General features: G+C 39.7%; 1 protein-coding gene across 2 annotated transcripts; it reads left to right on the top strand.

Moving 5' to 3' along the window:
• Nucleotides 1–1465: 1465 nt before the first annotated feature.
• LOC109426934 (sodium-dependent nutrient amino acid transporter 1) lies at nucleotides 1466–24829 on the top strand. 2 transcript variants are annotated; one of them, XM_019702496.4, is made up of 6 exons: nucleotides 1466–1797; nucleotides 22716–23004; nucleotides 23066–23285; nucleotides 23351–23722; nucleotides 23783–24411; nucleotides 24479–24829. In XM_019702496.4, exons 1-6 carry the CDS (start codon nucleotides 1699–1701, stop codon nucleotides 24730–24732), a joined length of 1863 nt encoding a protein of 620 aa, XP_019558041.3. In that variant the 5' UTR covers nucleotides 1466–1698; the 3' UTR covers nucleotides 24733–24829. The 2 variants fall into 2 exon arrangements, with proteins under 2 accessions (XP_019558041.3, XP_019558042.3); XM_019702497.4 differs by having other exon boundaries at nucleotides 1467–1918.
• Nucleotides 24830–24870: the final 41 nt, after the last annotated feature.

Here is a 24870-nt window from a genome sequence, read left to right as displayed (position 1 = left end):
AGTTGGAAGCTAATAGAAAATGGGTCATATTACCGCTCTTATCTTAAAATTTGGTCGACCCAACTTCCAGCGACACTGCCGTAAGTTTATATTCATTTTTTAGAAAATTTGGCAACTTTGGGTTAAGTTTACATACAATTTTTTTGAAAAAGTTTCTTTTAAATCATGTTCAAAGTTTCTTTGACTTATTATCTTTTGAATGAGACCTAGGGTTTTGAAATCGGACGCAAATTGGCGGAGATATGGGCCTAAATAAATGACATGTTTTTGAGGGGGTGACCCCAAACTTTTGAACGGGAGTGTACATCTCATTGGCGTATGGAATATCAAGAGGGCCCATATAGCCGAGGCGGTAAACGCACGGGTATTCAGCATGACCATGCTGAGGGTGACGGGTTCGATTCCAGGTCGGTCCAGGATCTTTTCGTAAAGGAAATTTCCTTGACTTCCTTGGGCATAGAGTATCTTCGTGCCTGCCACACGATATACACATGCAAAATGGTCATTGGCAGAGGAAGCTCTCAGTTAATAACTGTGGAAGTGCTCATAGAACACTAAGCTGAGAAGCAGGCTTTGTCCCAGTGAGGACGTTACGCCAAGAAGAGGAGGAGGAATATCAAGAAAATCGATAGATGCCCAGTAAGTTGTGATTTCGATTCCCAAAACCTTATTTTAGGTCACCTGACTCTTATCATATTTTCCCTGTACATGACCACTTTACGCATATTGATTAATTTTTCAAGGTAAACAGATTTTTTGATTAATGTTTTGTCATCAACTCATTGGATTTTAGATAATTAGGCTACAATCATGCAATTTGTTTTGTTAATTCGAAGATTTACAGTGAAAATACAAGGTGCTCATTATGCCCCGCCTACGCCTAAATAAGTACAATTTGGATGCCCCAGGAAATAAAATAAATTGTTGGACACTTTAGTAAGTCAGAAGTTTTAACGAGCATCAGATTTCGTGGATCTGTTAACCAACCCTCATATTACAACACTTAAACAACGCTCTCAACCAATTGTTGATCAAATCAGCGCCTGGTGTCGCTCTTAATAGGTTAACGCTTGCAATTGTAGGTACATACCTCTCCGCTCTGTGCGCAATTTCAATCAAAGTTTGTAAACATTATCGTCTGAATTAGTTCAACTGTAACGCGCGCGCGTCGTCGTCGTCGTCGTCGCTGTCGACGGCAGCCACTCAATTGCAACGACTCGCGAAAAATGCACCTCGACGAGGACGACGAGTGAGAACCACGCGGTGCGCGCGACCATGTGCTCCGACTGTGATCGTTCCGTTTTCCCAAAGAGGATGAACCAAAACAAGTTGCGACGAACGAGCAAGCGAGAGTCGCCGTACCGGCATTCAGGCGCATGCGCTCCGGGTGGGGTTTCCACCCACCACCCTATCCAATCGAAGGAAACTGGTCGGGATCGAATTCCGGCTAAGCCTTTATTCGATCCCGATTTTCCGCACTCGAGATCAGTTCTACTCGTGCACGGTAGGCGATCGGTTGGGAAAACTCGGAAGTCAAAGACTGACTTGGTGGTGCTCGACCGAAGGGCACCTTCGGACTTTGGTGGTGATATATTTTTTTACGGGGTGGTGCTAATTTTTGCAACGGCGCGGTTTAGTTGAGTTTTATGGACAGTTTATGCGGGTTTATATGCACACGAGTTGCCAATAAAGTGAAATATGAACTACCAAAGGGTGGCTGCCATGGAGAACGGCTTGAAGAAGGAAAACTTTTGCAGTGAGAACAAAGAAGGCAAAAGCGTTATCAATGGACTGAGTGTAGGTGTTTAAGTGAAGTTGGTGGCGAAAATTTGCTGTTGAATCGTGGATCATTTCGTAACAGACATTCAAACAGTTCATACATTACAGCGCATTACCGGAAATCATGAGGGATCTACTGGTTTGTTAGATTTTTTTGTTTTATCGAAGAGTCGTAATTTAAAAAAGCAGTATAAATAGAGTAGAATGTAGAGCAAAACACACGTCAAATCTACTTGTTATTGCTTCGCTAATAGCTTTTGACTTAGTTACCGATCCTGACAAACAAGCATGACTTAACCAGTTCATAGGGAAACACATTTAGGGAAACAAATAAAAACAACTCTCCTCGAGTAAACTATTCCACTAGTTCGATAAACTTTGTTGTCAATAAACCAGAGAAAACTTTTAATGTCTCTATCTACGCTATGGTGCCTCAAGCCGTATAAATGTTATTAAACATTATGCAATAAAGCTCTGGCATAATTTTTAGCTTAATTTTTGGCGAAGGTAGTTTTCTTGTGCAATCAGATTGTGTGAAATTCAGCACGAGAAAGCATGTGTTTTACGTTACCTCTAATCTTTAATGAATGTTCTTATCGATAGCGCTAAAGTAGATTTTGCCGAAAAACATCACAAAGTGATCAGACGTCTATGAAACTTTGTTACAGCATATGTCCCGAATTATGGGGGTTTTCACAGCCCCTTGAATTCATATTTGTTTATCACCTTATCCATGATCGTAGTCAGATTTAACCCTGTAACACCCATAAGGAAATCAATAGAGATAACAGATTTTTTCGAGTGGGATGTGAATTCCACAATAGAAATGCTCGTTTCACTGAATCGATTCATCTTACCGGTTCACTTTTGAACCAATAAAATGATTGAAATTTTATGATTTATGTTCATGGAAGATTAAACGTATGAATATACAATATAAGGCAACCTAGCGTTTATCACCTTTCTCTCTGAAGCATCCACAGAATATAGCAATTCTGTGTTTTATATTTTTATAGGGAAACGTTTCCGTATGAAAACAAACCTATGCTCCTCGGAAGCGAAACAGAGAAAGATGATCAAACGTCAGATAGCCTTATGTGGTTGTATGAACCGGTTCGCTCAACCGGTTCACTTCAGAACCGGTAAAATCAAAAATTTCATTCCACTGTGCACTATTGTGCTGATATTCTACATATTATGATGAAAAACTAATGAAAAAAACCCTAATTAATCCACCTAGTGGTGATGGTGCCTTTCTCGTGCTTTAAAATACCCTTTCAACAAAACTCAAGCGACATGTTGTTGACATTGACGTAAACATAAAATGAAAACTGCTTGTTAAATCTACTCAATATGGATACATTTTATATAAGCATAACATCCAATATTCAGAAAATATTAGACAATGATCTAAAAATCAAACCAAACAAGTGTCATGAAGCCGCAAAATTTTGAACCATCATTTTAGATTTTCAGGTCATCATTTTTTGACTCCGGATATATACCCCAACTAAATAAACCGCCATCTTGAGCATTGAAAACCATATTGGATGTTCTGGTACTCATTTTTTGGACTCTGCACCTAAAATTACATAAAATAGTTGCCGTATTGAATTTTGACATGTCGTTTAGGATTTTCTGGTTCCAGTTTTGGACGAAGACTGGCATTCTTCCCTATTCAAATTATAGTCATATTTCAGACCTTGTGAAACAGCGCACAGCTTGGGTTTTCTGATTACAAATTTTGAATTCTGGACATATTTCCATAATTCCAAATTCAATAAAACAGCCGCCATCTTCTGTTCAGGGTTGACGTGATCAAATTCTCATTTTTTTCATTCAACGTTGGCCCATCCTGCTATAAATTTACACCTCAGGAATCAAAAATGGTACAATGAGATTGATGAGATCGCTTTAGTTTTGTCTATATTTTGTTCTCTTTCATGCATGAGAACTTAGACCTATTCGTCACTGTTGTTCAAACCTAACGTTTATCAGACCATTGAACAAAGCCACGATAATAAAGATAAAAAAAAAGCCACGATTTGATTTTCACTTGTACGTTGGTTCTGCTACACAACAGCTAGTCTCTAATGTAATCTAAGGCTATTTTCTTGCTAACCGTTCATTAGGTTATTAAAAAATCTGCGATCTGATGTGTCGTAGTTAAATCCATCAGTTCTTCAGTTCCATCAGTTTTTAAATTTACTGCTTTGTCTCAGTATGAAGCATACAAGAAATTGTTTAATGTAAAATTCAGTGATATTAAATAGAGATTTATGTGTTAAATTTGTTTACGGCGGGTATGATTTTCAGATATTTTTGCTGTGTGGGTTTGGTTCATTTTAATATTTGTTAGCTTCCGGTGGGATACCCGGAACTGATTCCATGACACTACCGGTTGTCCCAATTATGATCTGAGATTTTTTTTATTGCTAATTCTTTATCTTTGCCTAATCACCACGATATGATATATCGCATGTATGGGTTTGATTCACTTTTACTTTCAACCACTTTCGAAGCAACAGCCGAACCCGCAACACAACCCTATTTTTCCATCAGGTTGTCGTAAAGTCGTGATTTGATTTACCGCATCCATGGGTTTGGTTAAATTTTACATTTTACTACCCGGATCTGATTCCGGGTAACTACCGGCTGAACCAAATATGGTCTATTACTATTTTGTTGTTAACTGTTCATCGGTTAACCAAAAACGCTGTAAATTGAAGGTGTCACATGCAGGGTTTGACAATTTCGACGGGACTCACGGAACCGATTCCGGAACACTAACAGTTGTCTCTAGTGTGATCTAAGGCTATTTTCTTTCTAACTGTTCATCGAGTTATCGCAAAAGCCACGATTTGATGTGTCACATGCCTGGATTTGGTTCACTTTTACATTTGGTCTCTTCCGGCCACTCAAAACCGATTCCGAAACACTTGCTGGCCGTTCATTAGGTAATCGAAAAAGCCGCTATTTGATGTGACGCATGTACGGGTTTGTTTCTCTTTCAGATTTGACCACTCCGGCGGGATACCCGGAACCGATTCCGGAACACTGCTGGTTCAGACATGGTCTGAAACTATTTTCCTGCTCGTTCATCAAGTCATCGAAAATTCCGTGGTTTGATGTGTCGCATGCATGGGTTTGATTCAATTGTATGTGTGGCCACTTCTAGCGGGACGCCTAGAACAGGTTCCGGAACACTACGGGTTCAGACATGGTCTGAGATTATTTTCCTGCTCATTGTCCATCAGGTCATCGAAAATGCCGTGGTTTGCTGTGTCGCATGCATGGGGTTAGTTCAATTGTATATTTGGCCACTTCCAGCGGGACGCCTAGAACCGGTTCCGGAACACTACCGGTTCAGATACGGTCTGGGATTATTTTTTTGTTTACCGCTCATCAGGTTATCGAAAATGCCGTGGTTTGATGTGTCGCATGCATGGGTTTGTTTCACTTGTATATTTGGCCACTTCCAGCGGGTCGCCCAGAACCGGTTCGGGAACACTACCGGTTCAGATATGGTCTGAGACTATTTTCCTGCTTACCGATCATCAGGTTATCTAAAATTCTGTGGTTTGATGTGTCGCATGCATGGGTTTGGTTCACTTTGATATTTGGCCACTTCCGGCGGGACACCCGGAACCGGTTTCAGAACATTACCGGTTCAGATATGGTCTGAGACTATTTTGCTGATTATCGCTCATCAGGTTATCGAAAATGCCGTGGTTTGATGTGTCGCATGTATAGGTTTGTTGCATTTTCATATCTGGCCCCTTCCTGGGCTACCGTTCCGGAACACCTAAATGGCCATATCTCCGGAACGGCTGGACCGATCCGAACCATTTTCAATAGGAAACAATGGGACCAGATTCCGCGTCGAATGAACCATCGGTCATTGAAATCGGTTGAGGTTTACTGCCAAAAAGTGATGTGAGTTTTTTTGTACACACTCACACATACGCACACACACACGCACACACATACACACACACACATACACACACACAGACATCACCTCAATTCGTCGAGCTGAGTTGATTGGTATATATGACTCGACCCTCCGGGGCTTCTATCAAAAAGTCATTTTTGGAGTGAACATATAGCCTTTCCAGTACACTTCCCAAGTAACAATTATACTTTTGTGGCAATCCTGAAGTAATTTCTAAGATAGAGTAATAAAACTTAGCAATAAAGCTCTTTGTTCTGCGAATCCGAGATAAAATAGGCATAAAACATCCATAAGACTAATCTGGCCCTTTCTTCAGGAGATCTTCAAAGCTGCTTTCGAAGACTGCTTTGAAACTAGTTGTATTTATGTACTTGCACTGATGATTGATTATAACAACTTCATGAAACTTTAACAAGAATAGCTTGAAGCATGTTGATCTTATAGCTGTCTTTCTCAAAAGTATCAACAGTGCATAATAAATGAAATGTTTTACCCAAGCATTATGCAGATGCAAACAAATTTTGTTTCATGGATGAAATGTTAATTGAACTACAAATTAATTTTCATCAAATTGAAATGGCTAAAGCATTAAAATTGCCTGACAGATCATTGATGACAGGGAATCAAAATTTTCCGTGCCATACCCACTTTTTCGTTGATATGCCGCCCAAAACATACGAAAATAACAAAGCGCCCCAAAAATAATATCAATTATTAATATACGAAGACATAAATTTCCTATAAAAACAAAAGGCTACGCCACTTTTTCAATTCTATCTAAACATGGCTGCCGTTCCAAGCGAACAAAACTCATGCAGCCGCCATCAATTATTATTACCTTTAATCCAAACCCCCTCAAAACAATGATGGAACCAAGTCACCTTGCATGAAAGCTACAGCCTTTATTGAAGATTGTTTTTACTAGTTATGATCTTAAGGCAGATTTGTTCGTCTTAAATGAAACTTATTCATTTTATTCAAGAGTAACAGCCTTTGACAAATGTTTGTTTACGTTTTCGATGCTAGAAAGTTGTACATTTCGCGGTGTTTCGCGTCAAGGTGTGCCAATTCTATTTTGTTTCCCTGTATTTTTACAAATAACTAGCTGCACCCTGCAGTTCTACCGCTGTTGTCGTCGAGAACAGACGGAATCAAACGCGTTCTCCGGTTCTCGTTTACCAGCTATTGTGCTGTACATGCTGCAGCTTGCAAGCGCGCTTTGTTCGTCGGTCGTTCACCGTAGCTTCATACGCTGAGGTGCTTACTGCGTCGTCGTTCGGATAGCGAATAATTGAAATGTGTGATGTTATTAACACCGCTCAATTTCGTTTCCCGGTGGGCAGCCCGCGCCCCACTTGGACGGAAATTGCCAGCTTCCTGAAAAAATTGGACACGGATTTGACGGTGATGGACACAGTGTACAAGACGGCCCATGATCGTTCTTTATTTATAAAATTTACGACGTTGGAAGCAATGCTGCAATCACTGCAGAAAAATACGGAGCCGATAAAATTCGTATATGAAAGCGGGCAATTGGTAGATGTCCGAATGTGTGTCGCAGGTACCAATGTGAAGCATGTTCGGGTGTTTGATTTACCGCCGGAACTAACCGATGACCAGTTATCCCACGTAATCGGAGAATTCGGGAAGATCGAAAGGATTGTTCGAGAAAAGTTTCCCGAAGAGCTCGGTTTGGGCCACCTGTACAATGGGGTGCGTGGTGTGTATATTGATGTAAAAAAAGATATTCCACCAGCAATCGTCATCGGGAAGTGGAAAGGGAGAATTTTTTATGACGGCTTGAAAAATACGTGTTTTTTGTGTCGAGCGGTGGGTCACCGAAAGGACACCTGCCCCCAACGGCAAAAGCGGAAGATCCACGAGAACCAAAAGCGGGAGGAAGCGAAAGTCAGTTCTTATGCTGAAGTTGTGTCTGGAGAAGCGAGCGGATCAGCAGAACAAGAAGTTTCGGAAGAATGGGTGGACGAAGTAATTGAAGTTTTGGACGACAACGGACACCTCTCGGATACGTTTGAAGTGGAACAAAGGCCGTCGAGAAGTTACGATAAAGCAACGGACTTGGAAAAGGAAGTACGCCGTAAAGAAGGTATTGAGAAGTTAGAAGAGGTAGCCAGAGCGATCAAGGATGCGATGACAAACCCGAACGCTAACCAGCGTAGAGCTCAGTTCGCCGCATCCGGTTCCAGTTCTGGCTCTGGCTCGCGTCCGAAAAAGAAATGTACACGTAGAACTTTTTACTAGAATGTATTAACATTGCTTTTTTTTAGAAAAACATATTTTTTTCTTGACTCTCGGCTCCGTAAAGTTTTGTATAAAACGAATGAGCCTAAATAAATAAACCATCTGAATAAAAAAAAAAAAAAAAAACTAGCTGCACCCGGCAAACTTTGTCTTGCCTACTGCGTTTTCTGACGTTTCAAGTCGAAGTCCCTGTTAAAAATGGATGAAAAATCGATTATCAGAAACTTTCTATTTCGGCATGTTTATTGCCTCATAAACCTTCCTTGGGTGAAAACTAACAGAACAAAACAAAGACGGCCAAAATTGGCCGTTTCATTCGCAAGTTATGCGCGGTCCCACGTATGACACTGCATTTTTATATATATATATATAGATAATGAAGTGAAACTTACTAAAACTACACTATTTAGCATGAGCTTGAGCAGAGTCACAGTAAGTACCCATTTCATTTTCGGTTCGCATAGCTGTGGCCTGTGTGAGGAACTGGTTGAAGGCAGGACGAAAGCAGCCAGCTACTCGCATTTTTGATTGGCCGTAAAAGCATTATTTCGCTGACATGATTACTTTTTAGCACAAGAATGGCTAAATTATCAGTGAGCAAACATGTTTATGTGTTTATATTTGCATGAGAACGAAGTTTTTCAACCAATTTGTTACATTCATTATTTGGATTGATAAAATAGTTCGTTGTCTTATTATTATTTCGCATAGTTCTTGTTCCAGAGTAATGGCTCTGGCTCAAGAATAGAAGGCTTCAAGAAGTTTTTAAAGGAGGATTAGCCAGATGAAATGCACTTGAATTAACGAAGCATAAACTTTTAATAAAATATGTTGATGTTATGTGTTGAAAATAACTTCAAATACGCCTTAAAACTTAATATAAGATTCAATGCTCTTGTAAATTCAGTTGTTTTATGCGCGAATTTCAAAATTAACTTGAAGACAACTTAAAAACCGCAAACGAACGAAGATTGTTTTCTCTTGATAAAAACAACTACAAATGTTCCATGAATTGATCATGCTGTGATAAAGCTTCCATAAAAATAGTCAAATCTAAAAGGAATTGAAATTGTTACTTGGGTTAGTGTACGAGAAAGGCAAAAACACTATTTGTTGAACCGGTTCGTTTAACCGATTCATTTTTCGATCGTTAAAAATTAATACATTATCTCGACGATCCATAACGTTGGAGCTTTATAATAGGGGGATTCACTAAACAGCGTAAACTGATTAAACTGATTAAACGTCGTGATCACCAAGGCAATCTTTGATTATTTCATTCGCAAAATCATGAAACATTTCAAATAAGCAGAAAATCATGGCTTACGCAGCAATTTAATCTGTTTGGTGAGTACCCCTAATTACTTTATATGGTCAATCTTCCAGCAAGAATAAAACAAGTTATTTGAAAACCAGTTTGCTGAATCGGTTTATTTTTTGAACCATTAAAATCAAGAATTTCATCCCACTAGTATTAAGGTGATGTTTTGTGTATTACGAAAAAAATAAAGAATGCTAATTATACAAGGATACATACAGGGGGTGGCCAAAATGTTTGGGATAGGCAACTTTTTTTCTCCCACAAAAAAATTCAACATGCTCTAACTTTCCATAGAGTGCATCAAAAAATCTCAAATTTTGACTGTATATCAACCTGTTATATGTGCATCATTGGTACAAATTTGGGTCCGATTGAATAATTTTTCGCGAAGTAAGAACCGTTCGGGTAAAACACTATTTTTTAGACAACTCATTTTTGAGCTGTCATATCTCGGAAACCAGTGAACCGAATTGAATGAATTTTTTAACGTTTATCAACTATATATTGATACTTCATACAACGTTATAAAATGTTATATTTTCCCACGGCGAGTAAAGTTATACCGGGTTGAAATGTTTACCCATATAGAGGAAAATAAGCCAAATTTACAATACCACACAAAAATTACTAAATGTGTTCTCGTGGAGCGGACCTGGAGTGATGGTTAGAATACTTGACTATCACGCCGAGAACCTGGGATCGAATCCCACTCCCGACAAACTCACAAAATGTGAGTTCTTCCTTCGGAAGGGAAGTAAAGCGTGGGTTCCGAGATGAACTAGCCTAGGGCTATAAATCTCGTTAATACAGATAAAACAAAATGTGTTCTTCCTTCAAGCTAAATTGGCTCTAATAGGGTATGTGTGCCATCAGTAATCTCACGCTCCCATATTCATCATATTCGAAAACAAGCGATTACGGCACCGATTGATTCCGTTCTTTTTGTTTTCATGGGTGCTCACTTCTAACAAAAAATACAAAAATAAGAAACAAAATAAACAACGCTTCATTCCTTTGTTTTTCGTAGGATGAAAATGGGAACCACATGCTTAATAAGGGAACGAATACTCTATATATGATTGAAGATAACTTGAGAACAGAAGCGGAAAATCTTTGGACATCAACACTAAAATTTGTTGACATTGACGTAAAAAAAAATAACATTTTTCCAAGAAAAATCCAAAAAGTGTCTGTCCATTATAACTTTTTTCAACGTTCAAAAAGTACCTATGTTTTAATAGTTTGTGAAGCATTCGTATGTTGTTAGTGTACGTTCAAAATTTCATTCAATTCGGTTCACTGGTTTTTAAGATATGACAGCTCAAAAATGAGTTGTCTAAAAATAGTGTTTTACCCGAGCGGTTCTAACTTTGCGAAAGATTAACCAATCGAGCCCAAATTTGTACCAATGATGCACATATAATAGGCTGACAAATAGTCAAAATTTGAGATTTTTTTGATGCACTCTATGAAAAGGTATAGCATGTTGAACTTTTTTGTGAGAGAAAAAAGTTGCCTATCCCAAACATTTTGGCCATCCCCTGTAATTTTGGAAACCGGTTCATCAAAATGATTAATTGCTGGTCCGCTTGATAACCGTTTCACTTTCATTATTTATTTTGATGAACGATGAAACATAGGGGTAAAATAAGTGCTTAGGGAAGTAAGATAATTTTTTCAACCGAGATAATAGAGAAAAAAATGTTCCGCTTGTGCAGTGTAAATGTAATGGAATGATAAGTCAAAGAGACTGAGTGATTTTGCAAACCGGTTGGTTAAACCAACCCAATTATGAACCGGTTAAAAATATTGTCCAGTTTGAGAAAATCTTTATAAACCGAGTGTGCTTAACCTTTCGTAACTCACGTGGCCAACCACCAGCACCGCGCATATGCTGAGTATAAAAAACGAGATTTTTTCAACGATTTGTACAAAATAAACAGCGCGTTTACGCGAGGGTTAAGGTCATAGAGTCCGTAAGTAAGTTTAGTCAATTTCTAGTTCAGAAGTTAATCAACAACTATGGATTAACGGCTACGTAGTATTGGGATCTAAAAACAAGTTGTTTTATCCACCCGACGTTTCGACACGACGATAGTGCTTTCCTCAGGGAAATTAATTGACTTTTGCGGATGCAGATTAGGCTGCGGCTTATTTTTGAAAAGTTGTTGAAACCTGGAATTTGAAAGCTCTTCTGGAATCAATTGCAAAGCAAAGCAAAGATAACCGCTAACATCGTAGTTGCTACTCCATGATTGACCAGAACAAACGAAGTTGCACAGAGATCCAATGAATGGTGCATGGGACTAGCTACACACTCTCAATGTGTACAATTCAAGGGTTCAATATTTTGAAGTCCATAACGGCGCCGACCACGTCCTTACGGTCATCGGGAAAGGGGGAGGAATGTTAGTTCGACAACCGTTGTTACTAGAAACCGTGAATCCCCAGCATCCCCACAGTTGTCTCGGGAAGGAGTATTTGTTAGTGGGGTAGGGTAAGGTTTAGATCTTGGAGCCATCTTGGGTAGGTGATATGATCCACTAGTTATATGAAACAACACGACATGGTCTTCATCCCGATTATGATTTATTTGGTCTCAATAGTAAGGGTAATTAACCCTAAAAGGGATACCTGGGGTCCATTGGACCCCAGGCGCCTTTCAGTGCTCGTCTTTGATGGAACACACTCAGCGAGGTGACAAAACTGAGGCCATGAAGGTATCCCTTTTAGGGTTAAACGCGTCACCGGATTCATCGTTTACACAACCGTGAAAACCAATTTTCCCACGAAAGTTATCACGCGCTTCTGATTCCGCATTCAATACTCGCGTCCCCATCTCCCTACCGAGGAAACCGACCGACTCACGGAAATAGTCGCGCGTTTCCCACAGTATTGAACTTAGATATACGGAGAATAAACTTTTAAGCTTAGATAGCTAATTTCGAATTATCTATATTGCTAAGAGTAATCCCATGTGTTTCCTGTGATCGACATCCGTTGAGGCAATTAAGCCAATTATTTTAAATTTGCTCAATAATTGTTGTGAACTGCAATCACTTTTTTCTAACATTTTTATCGCTTCAATATTAGGCCAGCACCAGAGCTACTAGATTAATTTGCAGATATTACGGACTCCAGGAGTCCCTATGAAAACGCATTGGCGAAATTACCCCAACTTCTTCTAGTATGTAAAGAAAATAAACTCGGAATGATCTCACCTAGTTCCATATCGTCGGATGACCGCAACCATTCCTTGACTCCTTCAATTTTCTGCAATATTGTTTGCTACCAAGTGTGCCTCCATTTTTGTCACTTCATGAGGAAGGACAATGTGCACCTGCCCCAAACACGCGTCATTTCTCACCCTTTCCATCGAACAATGCCATCCGATCGAAATCAAGTCATTTTTCACTTTTTCCTTCGAACAATGCCACCTGCTCGAGATCCCCATCGCAACTCACAGTGGTATAAATTCGTTTATGTAAGCTCTTCTGGATTCAAATGACATAAAAAGAGAACCTCTGAGTTTGAGACAAAAATATTGAGATTTAGAGGTGGCGGAATCGCCTCAAAGTGGAATTTGCGAGTAATAAAAAAGTGTTCGAGTGCCATAACTTTTCAATCGTTTGATATATTTCAAATCTTTTAGCGTGCGTAGGTATATCTGTTGCCTATCTTTGTCCTAAACGAACTATTCGTCAGAGTATTCAGTTTCCTGAAACTTTTCACCAAAAACTGTCAAAACAAGCCTCACATTTAGAACATGAAAATATGTTTTGATTCACAACACTACAAAAATTGAAGTATAAGGCTTCCATATAATTTTTCAGAATAAATGTTTCACTTTAAGCCTGAACCATGCCTTGAAAATAGTTAATGTTTTGACAAAATTATCAGTTTCTGGTAAAATACGTGTCTTTGAACGGTTTTTGATTGATTGATTTGTCTTTATTTAAGAGACTTTCAGCCCTTGGGAACGGTTTTTGATATTTATGCATGTTGAAACCATTTTTAATAGAGCAGTTTATTCGCAGCATTCTTAGGTAACGAAAATATCTACAAAAGCACGCTTAAGGATTCGAAATAGTTCAAACGGTTAAAAAGTTATCGGATCCTTAAGTTATTTTTGTAAAAAGAGTAAAAAATAAATTAAATCTTTAGAAACTCATATTTTGCGTGACTTTAGAAACTTACGATTTCCAGATTTCAACATTTTTTTTGAAAAAAAAGCTGCAGTCTAATGCAAATTGGCCACTCTTATAAATCTTGACTTATGGCATAGGCATAGCATATAAAAACAAATGAGTTTGGAAAAAATAGAAAAAAAACACACACACACACTTGTCACAGAAGATACACGTCGGCGCAGGTTTTTGTCGCGCAGAAGTCACTGTGACTTCCTTGTACTTCTAGAAAAAAACTTACTTGCTAGAAGTCAGTCACAGTGACAACAAAACAAAAACCTGCTCCGCCGCAACTCTTTGGTGACAAATGTGTTACTTGCAGGGATCCCAGATGGATTTAAAAAATCTGTATCACATTTCTCAAAAATCTGTATCCCATTCAAAATTTGGGTGAAAAACCTGTGTCCCATACCAACACGAAATAGATCCTCTAGCTCATTAATCTGTATTTCATATCAAACGAGATCTGCACATACATATGCTTAAACATCTGTGTATATGGCATCCCTGGTTACTTGGGAAGTTTTCATGGTTTGGAACTCTGGATCTCAAATACGTTTAGTGACTTTGAACTTAAATTGTTCATACAGTTCGTACAGGTGTAACAAATGATCCTGATTTCCAGGGACAGCATTGCTTGTCATATTTTGCTAAGAGATTAGTTCATTTGAACACAAGAACATTAGATGATTTAGAAATAATAAATGATAGTTAAGCAGATTCGCGAAGGATTTGCTACTACATAATTTCGAATATTTTCACCTGGCAGTGTGATGCGTGTATATGACATATCTCAATATGATCAATATCAACCCAGCTGTTCTCTCGATGCGCCGCCTGAGATTTGAATTACTTAAATATTCTCATTCGCTATTGATTTTGATACTCCGTCATTATTTAAAATCAAACTGAATCTGACAACATTACGTTACCTATTTCGCATTTGCCCGCTTTTGGTTTTCCCTTAGTTTATTCCTCGGGAAATTCCACACCCACTACAAACGGTGTACGGTTTTCCCCAATCTGATTGGCAACAACTCAAAATTCCACTATGTAAACAATCATCAGTCATTCAACAACCAAACAACGGAAACCAAACGCCATATCACTTTCGATACCAAAACGTCATTATGAACGAACGAATTCACCACCCCACTTTCGCTCTCCCAAAAATATAAACGATCCTTTCCCGCAGCCCTATGCACCCGACAAGCGAATCAGTACGAACCAAAAATAATCCTTCCGGAAAACCCCACACTGACCGGTTGGCACTCAAACAGCACCACCCGATGTGATCACTAAATTTGCCACTATTCAATCGGCGTCAACCACAACGAACGCATCGAAATACGAATGCTTTTCGGCAGCTGCCGGCTGGATCCGTTCCGCAAAACTAAAATATTAATTGACTCAAAATATTTGGCAGACACCCAACAGAGCCGGAAAAACATTTTGCCATCACCGGAAAATTCTACCCCCCAATAAAGGCACGTACAGGGGATAGACAAAATGATCGGGACAGGCAAAATTTTCCCTTCTCAAAAAATTTTCAAATAGCTGTAACTTTTCGATAAGTGCATCAAATATTCTCAAATTTTCACTGTAAGTTGCTCAACTATTTGTGTATCAGTGAACAAAATTCGGAAAAGGTCGAACGATTCTGGACGAAGTTATAAAGATTCTAAAAAAAGGTAAAATTATCCGATGACCAACTTTGAGCTGCTATATCTCCGGATTTAATGAACCGAATGTAATGAAATTTTGTCCATTTATGACTTATATAATGAGCTTCAGAAAACTTTTGACATAACTTAAAATTCTTAACACGGAAGAAAATTATAACAATTTGATTATTTTTCTTATAAAACACCAAATTTTCTTAAATTTCAACATCGTTTAAAAATTCAAGATGCTAATTATAGTTCATTTAAATTCCCTCTGAATCTCTTGAATACAGATATGTTTTGAAAAAAAGTAACAACATAGGCGGCAATTCATTGAAAAAGTAATGGGATGCATATTAAAAATAGACCAAATTACTGAAAAATCATAAAATTAATGAAATCGCTATAACTTTTTCTCTCGTTAATAACTTCAAGTTGTTTCAAACGTTTTTCAGAGCTCATTATATGAGTCATAAATGGACAAAATTTCATTGCATTCGGTTCATTGAATCCGGAGATATAACAACTCAAAGTTGGCTATCGGATAATTCTACCTTTTTCTAAAATGCTTATAACTTCGTGCAGAATAGCCCGATCTTTTCCAAATTTTGTCCACTAATACACAACTAGTTGATCAACTTACAGTGAAAATTTTAGAATATTTGATGCACTAATCGAAAAGTTACAGCTAATTGAACATTTTTTGAAAAGTGGAAATTTTGCCTGTCCCGATCATTTTGTCTATCCCCTGTATCTACGTTCGCACAGCTCGGCAGCCAGGCGTAACGGTACGACAGAGAATACCGTTGCCGGCATAAACAGTTTAGCTGGAATTTTAAAAGGAATTGTCAGTTTCAGTATTCGAATAAGATTCATTAATCTTCATCGTAGGTAGTTTGTGATCCACTACTCGAGCAGGAGAAAATAGCTGAAGGTATGGAAAACCGAATACCTACAACCTGAATGAGGTATTAAGTAGCCCTGCATAAAAAGTAAAATACCTAAAATAATAATAGGTGTGTAATCTGTGCATAACGCGTGAATAACGACATCAGGTATGGCAATACCTTAATAATAATCGGAGATATTTCCATACAAATAGCAATTTTTCCATAATTGAATAATTCCTCAACACCAAACCAATAACTCGTTGAGGTATTTTATCAATACCTAGAAAATACCAAAATAAGTTATTTTCAGTACCTGGATAACCGACCCATACCTTGTCTTGGTATGATACTTGACTTTGGTATGCTCCAGTTATGTGTCAGTTATTCATTCCTGCTCGGATGCCACTACTACCACTTTAGACTATTGTCATAAAAGCTTGAAATTATTTCAAGTGCATGTAAAAAGGTGAGCTGCAGAAACATTGCTTGATTGCGTTGTTCGCTTTTTGAAGGAATCGCGGCATTGGACAGTGGACTAACATGTAATCCCAAGTAACAATGACAGCTAAATAAAAGCTTATTCAGCCAAAGTTTTCAAAATCAAGCTTAAGAGCGGCTTATTCAGCAATAATGTTTGTGAGGACGCCCAGGTTGCACAACCGCAAACTTTTCCTGATAGCTGCGGCGGGAATCAAGCCCGCGCTTCCCAGCACGGTATGACAAAATGCACTTGGAAACATTAGCCATTAGCCGCACGGCCACGAGGCCACTCTAGGGCAAACTTGGGTGCCATGCCTCGAGTATCCCAACTAACATTTATTGTAAATGTAAACGTAAACAAAGCGTCCTCAATACGGCTTGATGCTGATTTACTGTGTTGTACATATGGATGGAAGCTTCTATGCAAGCCTTATACCAATGAATCTGGCGAACTTATTCCACATGTATATGCTGTGCGAGCAGCTTCTATGCCTACAAGTCATAGCTCTTTTCTCGGCTCCTATGTAACCACTAAGGGGCTGTCCATAAACCACGTGGTCATGAGGGGGAGGGGGGGGGGGTTCGGCCAATAACCATTTTGTATGGACAAATTAAAAACATTGTGTTGAAAAGTCCCAAAAAAATGACCACGTGGTTTATGGACAGCCCCTAACTGAATAACATCTTGAGAAGGCGCTTTTCAGCCTTTTGACAATTGTTAAATAATAGTTATACGGCATCCCCAAATTAATCAATTAAATATAATTAGGTGGATATTGTGATGCAATACATGTAGAACTGAAATTATCGTTTTTAAAATTGAATAATTAAAGTACTTGCCGCTACTTGGAAACGAACTGCCGATCTCCATATCCACTGGTCCCGATGTTGTCCTCGCTGCCACACTGCTATATATAAATAGCATAGAAAACAGCCCGTTTTGTTTTACTCCAGACAAGGCTTCATAATTGTGCCATAATAAACCTTACCCAACTTCATCTTGCTGCAAAAGCTTGTGAAACGCCAAACGCAATAATGTTTACATTGAACAAGCTGTGTGATTGCGCCAACAGTTTCTTCGTCACAGCTTCTAGCTGAAAGAGTGCTCTATAAACAGCTACGAAGCGCTGCTGTTTTGTGTTTTTGGCAACATTACAAACTGTACTATAAAAAGCAGCTGTTTTATAGGCTGGGACTCTTATTCGATTTGCATATCTTCCGGCAAATCTTCCGGAGTTGAATCAAAGTGCAATAAAAGTAACACAAATAATTTCACAGCACAGAGATGAATAGCAGTAAAGTATTTGTGTAGTAGCTATATATCCCACTTAAAGTTTGTTTTGACAATAATGTTTGCATCCGACAAGCCGTGATAGTATACCAACAGTTTCTTCATTACAACTTCTAGCTGTAATTATATCGCAAAACGGCCAACAAAGCGCTGCTGGTTTGTGGATTTTTCAGTATTACGAATTGTATTGTATAGTAGCAGCCGTTTTGTTAATGGGGACTCCTATTCGATTTGTTCAAGTTTTCACATATTCCGGGAAAACTTCCGGAATTGGAATAGAGTGCAGTAAGGGCAGCCCCAGTGACAAGTGATTGATTTCTGAAAACCGAGTTTTGTAGCTGAATGGTGCTTGTTTTGCAGCCGTGTATTAGCTTATGGTTTATATTTGATAAGCTTCTCTTTTATTCAGCGTTGACTGCTTCAATGCGATGGTTACACAACATAAAGCAAATGACTGAAGCCAGGCCCGTGCACAGAAGTGGCGCCAAGGGAGGGGTTTTTCCCGATTTCGGCAAAAGGTGGAGGGGCGCCTAGTGTATGAAGCGTCGGTAATGGGGTGGGGGTTAACACCCAACCCCCCTCCCCCTTGTGCACGGGCTTGACTGAAGCTTATAGCGCTGAAAATGTTAGTTGGGATCTGGTCTGCGAAACCTGGGAAGGTCTTGTAGTTTATAAATTCTATTGCACCTGACTGGGAGACGAAGCGTCGTGGCAGAAGCTGATTGCTTGACACATGGTAATTAGCTGGCAAGATGCGAATATCAAAACGGGACATGCCACAAAAGTTCAGCTTAATGGAGGCAGTGGCTTAATTTCCCCAACAGGGGAGAAAAAAAATGGGGGAATCCCTGAAGCAATTCCTGGAAGAACCTTTGGAGGGAATCCTGGAGGAATGCCTAGAAGAACCTCTGCAAAAAAACTTTTTGGAATCCCTGTTAAAAGTCCTGGTGCAATACCTGGAGGAATTGCTGGAGGAATTTTTGAAGTAATACCTGGAGGAATCTCTGTCGAAATTTCTGGATGAATTCCTGGAACAATTTTTGGATAAATCCCAGGACAATTTCCTGGAGGAATTCTGGGAGGAATCCTAGGAGAAATATCGGAAGAAATTGCCAAAGAAATACCTCGGGGTGTTTTAAGAGGAAGTGTTGGTGGAATCCTTGGAGTAATTTCTGGAAGAATCTCTGCAGGAACCTCTGCAGGAGAAGCTGGCTAAATTCCTGGAGGAATTTCTTGGTGAATTCCTGGAGGAAATCCTGAAGAAACTTCGGAAGAATGCCTAGAGAAAACTCTAGAGAAATATCCCTGGAAGAATCGCAGGCGAAATCCTTAGAGGAATTCTTAGATCAATCCCTGGAGGAATTCTTGGATAAATGCCTTGAGGAATCCCTGCAAAAATCCTGATGGAATTTCTGGAGAAATTCCTTTAAGAATTTCTGAAGGTATCCTGGAAGATTTTTTCAGAGAATTCCTAGAGAAATTCCAGGAGGAATTCCTAGGGAAATTCCAGGAGGAATTCCTGGAGAAATTCCAGGAGGAATTCCTGGGGAAATTCCAGGAGGAATTCCTGGGGAAATTGCTGGAGCAATCCCTGGAAGATTTCCTGGAGAAATTCCTGGAGAAGTTGTTGTCGGAATGAATTCCAGAAGAAATTTCTGGAGGAGTCCTTTGAGAAATTCCTGGAGGAATGTTCCAGGTGCATAGTGAAATATCTATAGGAATCCCTATAGAAATTTATGAAAAAAAAATCCTGGTAGAATTTCTGGAGGAATCGCTGGAGGAATTCATGGAGGAATCTCTGGAGAAATTTCTGGAGGAAACCCTGGAGAAATCCGTGGAGGAATTCTTGGAGGAATGCTTGAAAGAATTCCTTGATGAATGCCTGTAGGAATTTCTGGAGGAATCTCTATTGGAATTTCTGCAGGCATTTCTGGAGGAATTCCTAGAAGATTCTATAGAGGAATTTCTGTAGGACTCCCTGCAGAAATTCCTGAAAGAATCTTAAAGGAATTCCCACACAAATTCCTGGAATAGCTCTTGAAGCAAACTCTGGAGGAGTCCCTTGATGAATTTTTGGAGGAATCCCTAGACGAGGAATCCCAGGAGAAATTCCTGAGGGTCAAGGATGATTACCTGAAAAGTTCCAGGGGTAAGTACTGGAGAAATCGCAGAAAGAGTTCTTTGAGAAATCCTAAAGAAATGTTAAGACAAGTTCGCTATGGAACACCTGGAGGAATACCTAGAGAAACCCCAGGAGGAAATCGGGAAGCAATCCCAAGAGGAATTTTGAAGGTAATCCCTATACAATTCCTTGAAGAAATACTGAATCACTTCTTGGAGGAGTTTTTGAAAAAATATAGGAAGAATTCTTGAAGAAATCCCAAAGCTCGTGAAGAAATCCTTAAAATAACCTGAGGAGTTGTTCCTGAAAGAATCACAGAAGAAATTCTTGGAGGAATTCCTGGAGCAATTCCTGAAAAAAACCCCTATGAGGAATCCGGGAAGCAATTCCTTGAGGAATTCCTTAGGAAACCTCAGGAGAGCAATTTTAACGAAATCCTGGAAAAATTACTGTAAGGATCCCTGGAAAAAGTCTGAAAGAATCCATGGACGTCTGCAGTAATTCCTGGATGAATTATTGAAAGAATCCTTGAGTGGACTCCTACAGGATTTTAAGTACAGTTTTAAGGAATTTCTGGACTAATTTTTGAATGATCTCTAGTAAAACTTTCCAACAAACAAGCAACCACTATTGATAAATCTTTGCCTGTGCGTGTATAAAGCACCAGAACTGCAAAGCAGATGTTCCGAAGTTTCACGTTCTGTATTACAGAAACGACAGATATCACTCTGAATCTGGCCAATATTTTTCAAGTGTTACCTGCTCGGGCAGTGTCCAGTTACTAGGCCAGTGTTGTTGAGCTCTGAGAGCTTTTTGGTTTTATAAGCATTTGGTGTTATAAATCGTTCTGGCTTATTGCAATTTTTGACATCCATCCATTCCTCCACTATATCCTCCAGGAATTTCTCAAAGAACTTCTCAATCAATTACTCTAGAAATCCTTCCAGGAAGTTCTCTACAGATTCCTTCTGGAATTCCTCACGAGATTTCTTAAGAAACTTCTCCAGGGATTCATCCTAGAATTCCTCTAGGGATTCCTCCAGGAACTCCAGTAACTTCTTCAGGAGTTTTTCCAGGGATGGGATTGCTGCAGAAATATATACAGGAATGTCTCCAGGGATTCCTTCAGAAATTCCTCCAGGTATTCCTTCAGTAATTCCTTCTGGAATTCCTCCAGAGTTTAATCCAGAGTTTATTCTAGGCATTCCTGTAGGAATTCCTACAGGAATTCCTTCAGAGGTTCATCCAGGAATTACTTCAATAATTGCTCCTGATCTGCTTTTTTTGTTTTCTTAAAGAATTCCTTCAAGAAGTTGTCCAATGATTTTTTTAAGGAGGAGGAGTTTTTACAGGGATGTTTTCAAAGTGTTCCTCTAAAAAAATCCTTCAGGGATTCTTACAAAAGTTTGTCAACGATTGTTTTAGGACTTATCTTAGAATCTTTTTAAGAATTCCACCAGGGGTCTCCTTCCGAGTTTTGTGTAGGGATTTCTACAGAAATTTCTCTTAGAATTTCTCAAAGTAATTGCCTAAAAATTTTCCAGGGATTTCTTCAGGATTAAGTCCTCCAGGGATTCTTCCAAGCAACACACATCACAGAAGAGTTACGGCAGTGCAAGTTTTGGTTACGCAGAAGTCACTGTAAACTTACTTTAGACAAATGAGGTTTAAAGAATGAGCAGTTGGAAGTAGTGAGGATTAGTAAAGAGTGAAGAGTGAAAAGTGATTGGTTCGAAGTGAGCAATGAAGAGTTAGGAATGATGAGTGAGGAATAAGCACAAAAAATGAGGTGGGAAAAGTAAGCAGCGTAGAGTGAGGAGTAAGAAATGAGTAGTGAGAAATTAACGAATGAATGAGAAGTGAGAAGCGAAACGTAAAAAATAGGCAGTAAAGTAATGAGGAGTAAGAAGTGAGAAATTAGTGAAGATTGAGGGGTGAATATTCAAATCGGAACTAAGATATTTGGCTTGTTTTTATCTTAAATGACCATGGTTGGCAGCAATTACATGAATTTAGTATTATAATATGAAACCAAAAATGCTTTCGAATAGAGAAACCAAAACCAGTTTGGTACAGCGCAATAGTTCTGATATGGAATCATTTGAAAAACACATTGGAAGGCAGTAAAATCACGACTACAGTTAAGTTCAATAATTTGCCTAGAAGAGCAGAATTTTAAAAATTGAAAGTAATGTACAGATTAACATAGTGATTAGAACCTTACGCGCCTTCGCATTACACCTACAAAGTGTTATGTTTAAATATTCTAAAATAAATTTTTGAAAACGGACTTTGAAATGTAAATCATAATTCATTAATTCTTAATTGCTATAGTTTGACTCCTCTAGTTACATTGTATTCGCACTTTTCTACTCACGCTATTCTCCTCCGACTAACTCGACAAGAAGGTTGTGATATCATCCAAAAAGCTCATCAAGTGCAAAATATAGAACATCCACAGCCGACGCCAATAAATCTGTTAGAAATAGTAACTCACACGCGACAGCAATCACCATGTACACTCTAATCCCTTTGTCATACTCACCCCGACCGACACCACCGGCGACGACCGCGCGCATCACAGAAAAAGTTCATTCACTTGCACCTGCACTTGCATCTCTACATACTAACAATACCGGCTAATACCGACCGAAGATGTCGGACGGCAGAGATGCCGTCATCTTCGCTGGTGTTGTCAACCTGGTGCAGATTGCGTGAATCGAAGTCGCTAGTCTAATGGTCGCCTTAATTTTTATTGTTTCAGCAAGCCAATGGCATCGCACTGTCGGTTTCTATACCGAACGTTCCCATACGGGAGAAATGGGGCAAAGGGGTGGAGTTCATGCTGTCGTGCATCGCCTATTCGGTAGGATTCGGCAATATCTGGAAGTTCCCGTATACGGCGTTGGAGAACGGAGGAGGTGCGTTTTTGATTCCGTATTTGATTGTACTGTTCCTGATCGGAAGGCCTATCTACTATCTGGAGATGGTGATGGGCCAGTTCTGTAGTCGGGGTTGTGTGAAGATCTACGATATGGCACCGATCATGCGAGGTTTGTTGCAGTGGATTCGGGGTGTTGATCACGGTGTATTCATAGAACGTTCTACTTGTAGGCGTTGGCGTTGGTCAATCCTTGGCGATGTTCGTGGTGATGACCTACTATACTCCGGTGCTGGCAATTACGCTGTACTATTTGATATCATCGTTCAACGCTGAGCTGCCGTGGAGTAGATGTGACCCTTCTTGGAGTCGGTGCATCGATTCGGTTTCACGGGAGTTTAGTAACGTGAATGCGTCACAGAATATGAACGTATCTGCGGAGCTCTTCTTCACGTGAGTACTTCATAAATGAAGATAGTCTTGGTATGATCAGTAGATAATGTGTCGTCCAATTGCAGTAAAACCGTGATGCACAGAGCTCCTCTAGCTCAAGGTCTTGGTATTCCAGATATGGATCTGACATTGTGCCTACTCGCGTCTTGGCTGATTGTAGCGATCATTCTAATCAAAGGAATTCGCAGTACCGGAAAGTGTGCTTACTTCCTGGCGATCTTCCCGTACGTTATCATCTTGATCCTGTTTGTTCACTCGTGCACCCTGGAAGGAGCCAGCAAGGGAATTTTGTTCTTCCTTACGCCGGATTGGAAGCAGCTGTTCGAACCTCGCGTTTGGATGGAGGCCGTCACGCAGTGCTTCTTTTCGCTGTCGATCTGCTTCGGTGGAATCATTGCGTATTCTTCGTTCAACAACTTCTCCAACAATGTCTACCGGTAAATTCTAGTATTCTATTTCCAAATCACTTGAAACTGATCATGATCTTCACCCACCAGTGACGCCATGATCATCTCCTGGTTGGATACCTTCACCTCGATCATCGTGGGATGCATCGTGTTCGGAGTTCTTGGGAACCTGGCGCATGTAACCAACAAGGACAACATCCAGGACGTGGTCCGCCAAGGCCCCGGCCTAACCTTCATGGCCTATCCGGATGCGATCGCCAAGTTCGAATACTTCCCGCAACTGTTTTCAGTGCTGTTTTTCCTGATGCTGTTCATCGTGGGCATTGGAAGTAACCTAGGCGTAGTGACTAGTATCATTACGGCCATCCGCGATCGTTGCCCAACGCTGGAGAACTGGAAGGTGGCCAGCGTGGTCAGTATAGTGGGATTCAGTTTGAGCACGATCTACATGGCACCCGGTGGACTCGACCTGCTGGACGTGTTCGACAACTACGGAGCGAAGTACGTTACGCTTACGTTTGCCTTGTTTGAACTGATAACGTTTGGCTGGATCTACGGAGTGGACCGAATATGTCGAGATATTCAGTTCATGCTGAACATTGATACAAACAAATTTTGGAGAATCTGTTGGGGCATTCTTACTCCATCAGTAGTGTTCGTCATTCTGATTGGATGTCTAGTCGATCACAAACCGGTCGACGTCCCGGAAGAATACAACAGTGAGTCGGATAGCTTGGCTTAATCATCCATAGTCCACATTACTAACGTGAAATCTTTACATTTCAGTCGTTGGATGGTGCGTCTACGCACTGGCAGTTATCCAGCTTCCCCTGTGGGCAATCTACGCCATCTGTTCGCAGAAGAAATCTGGATTCGTTAACAAATTCAAGAGTGCCTTCAAGCCAACCAAGTCCTGGGGACCTGAAAACTACCACACCAGGGAAGCGTACAATTTGTATTTGGAAAAACTGAAAGACTCGTCTGACGCTGATGATTGCTCAAATGTACTGAAATTTGTTTATCGAAGAGTTTTTAAGTAGCGTTAGATAATTTCTGTAAGATACTCCAATGTACATAAGCTTTTAAGGTTTTGAACTTATTTATTTGAAATTGTAAATAAACTTTGTGATTCCCCGAGTTTGAATCATTTTCAACAAGCACAAGCCTTCACAAGCAGT

The sequence above is a fragment of the Aedes albopictus genome, chromosome 3 (assembly GCF_035046485.1).
Source record: "Aedes albopictus strain Foshan chromosome 3, AalbF5, whole genome shotgun sequence".
NCBI lineage: Eukaryota > Metazoa > Arthropoda > Insecta > Diptera > Culicidae > Aedes > Aedes albopictus.
The sequence above is the reverse complement of the archived record's forward strand: the minus strand, read 5'-3'. Positions and strand labels throughout refer to the sequence as shown.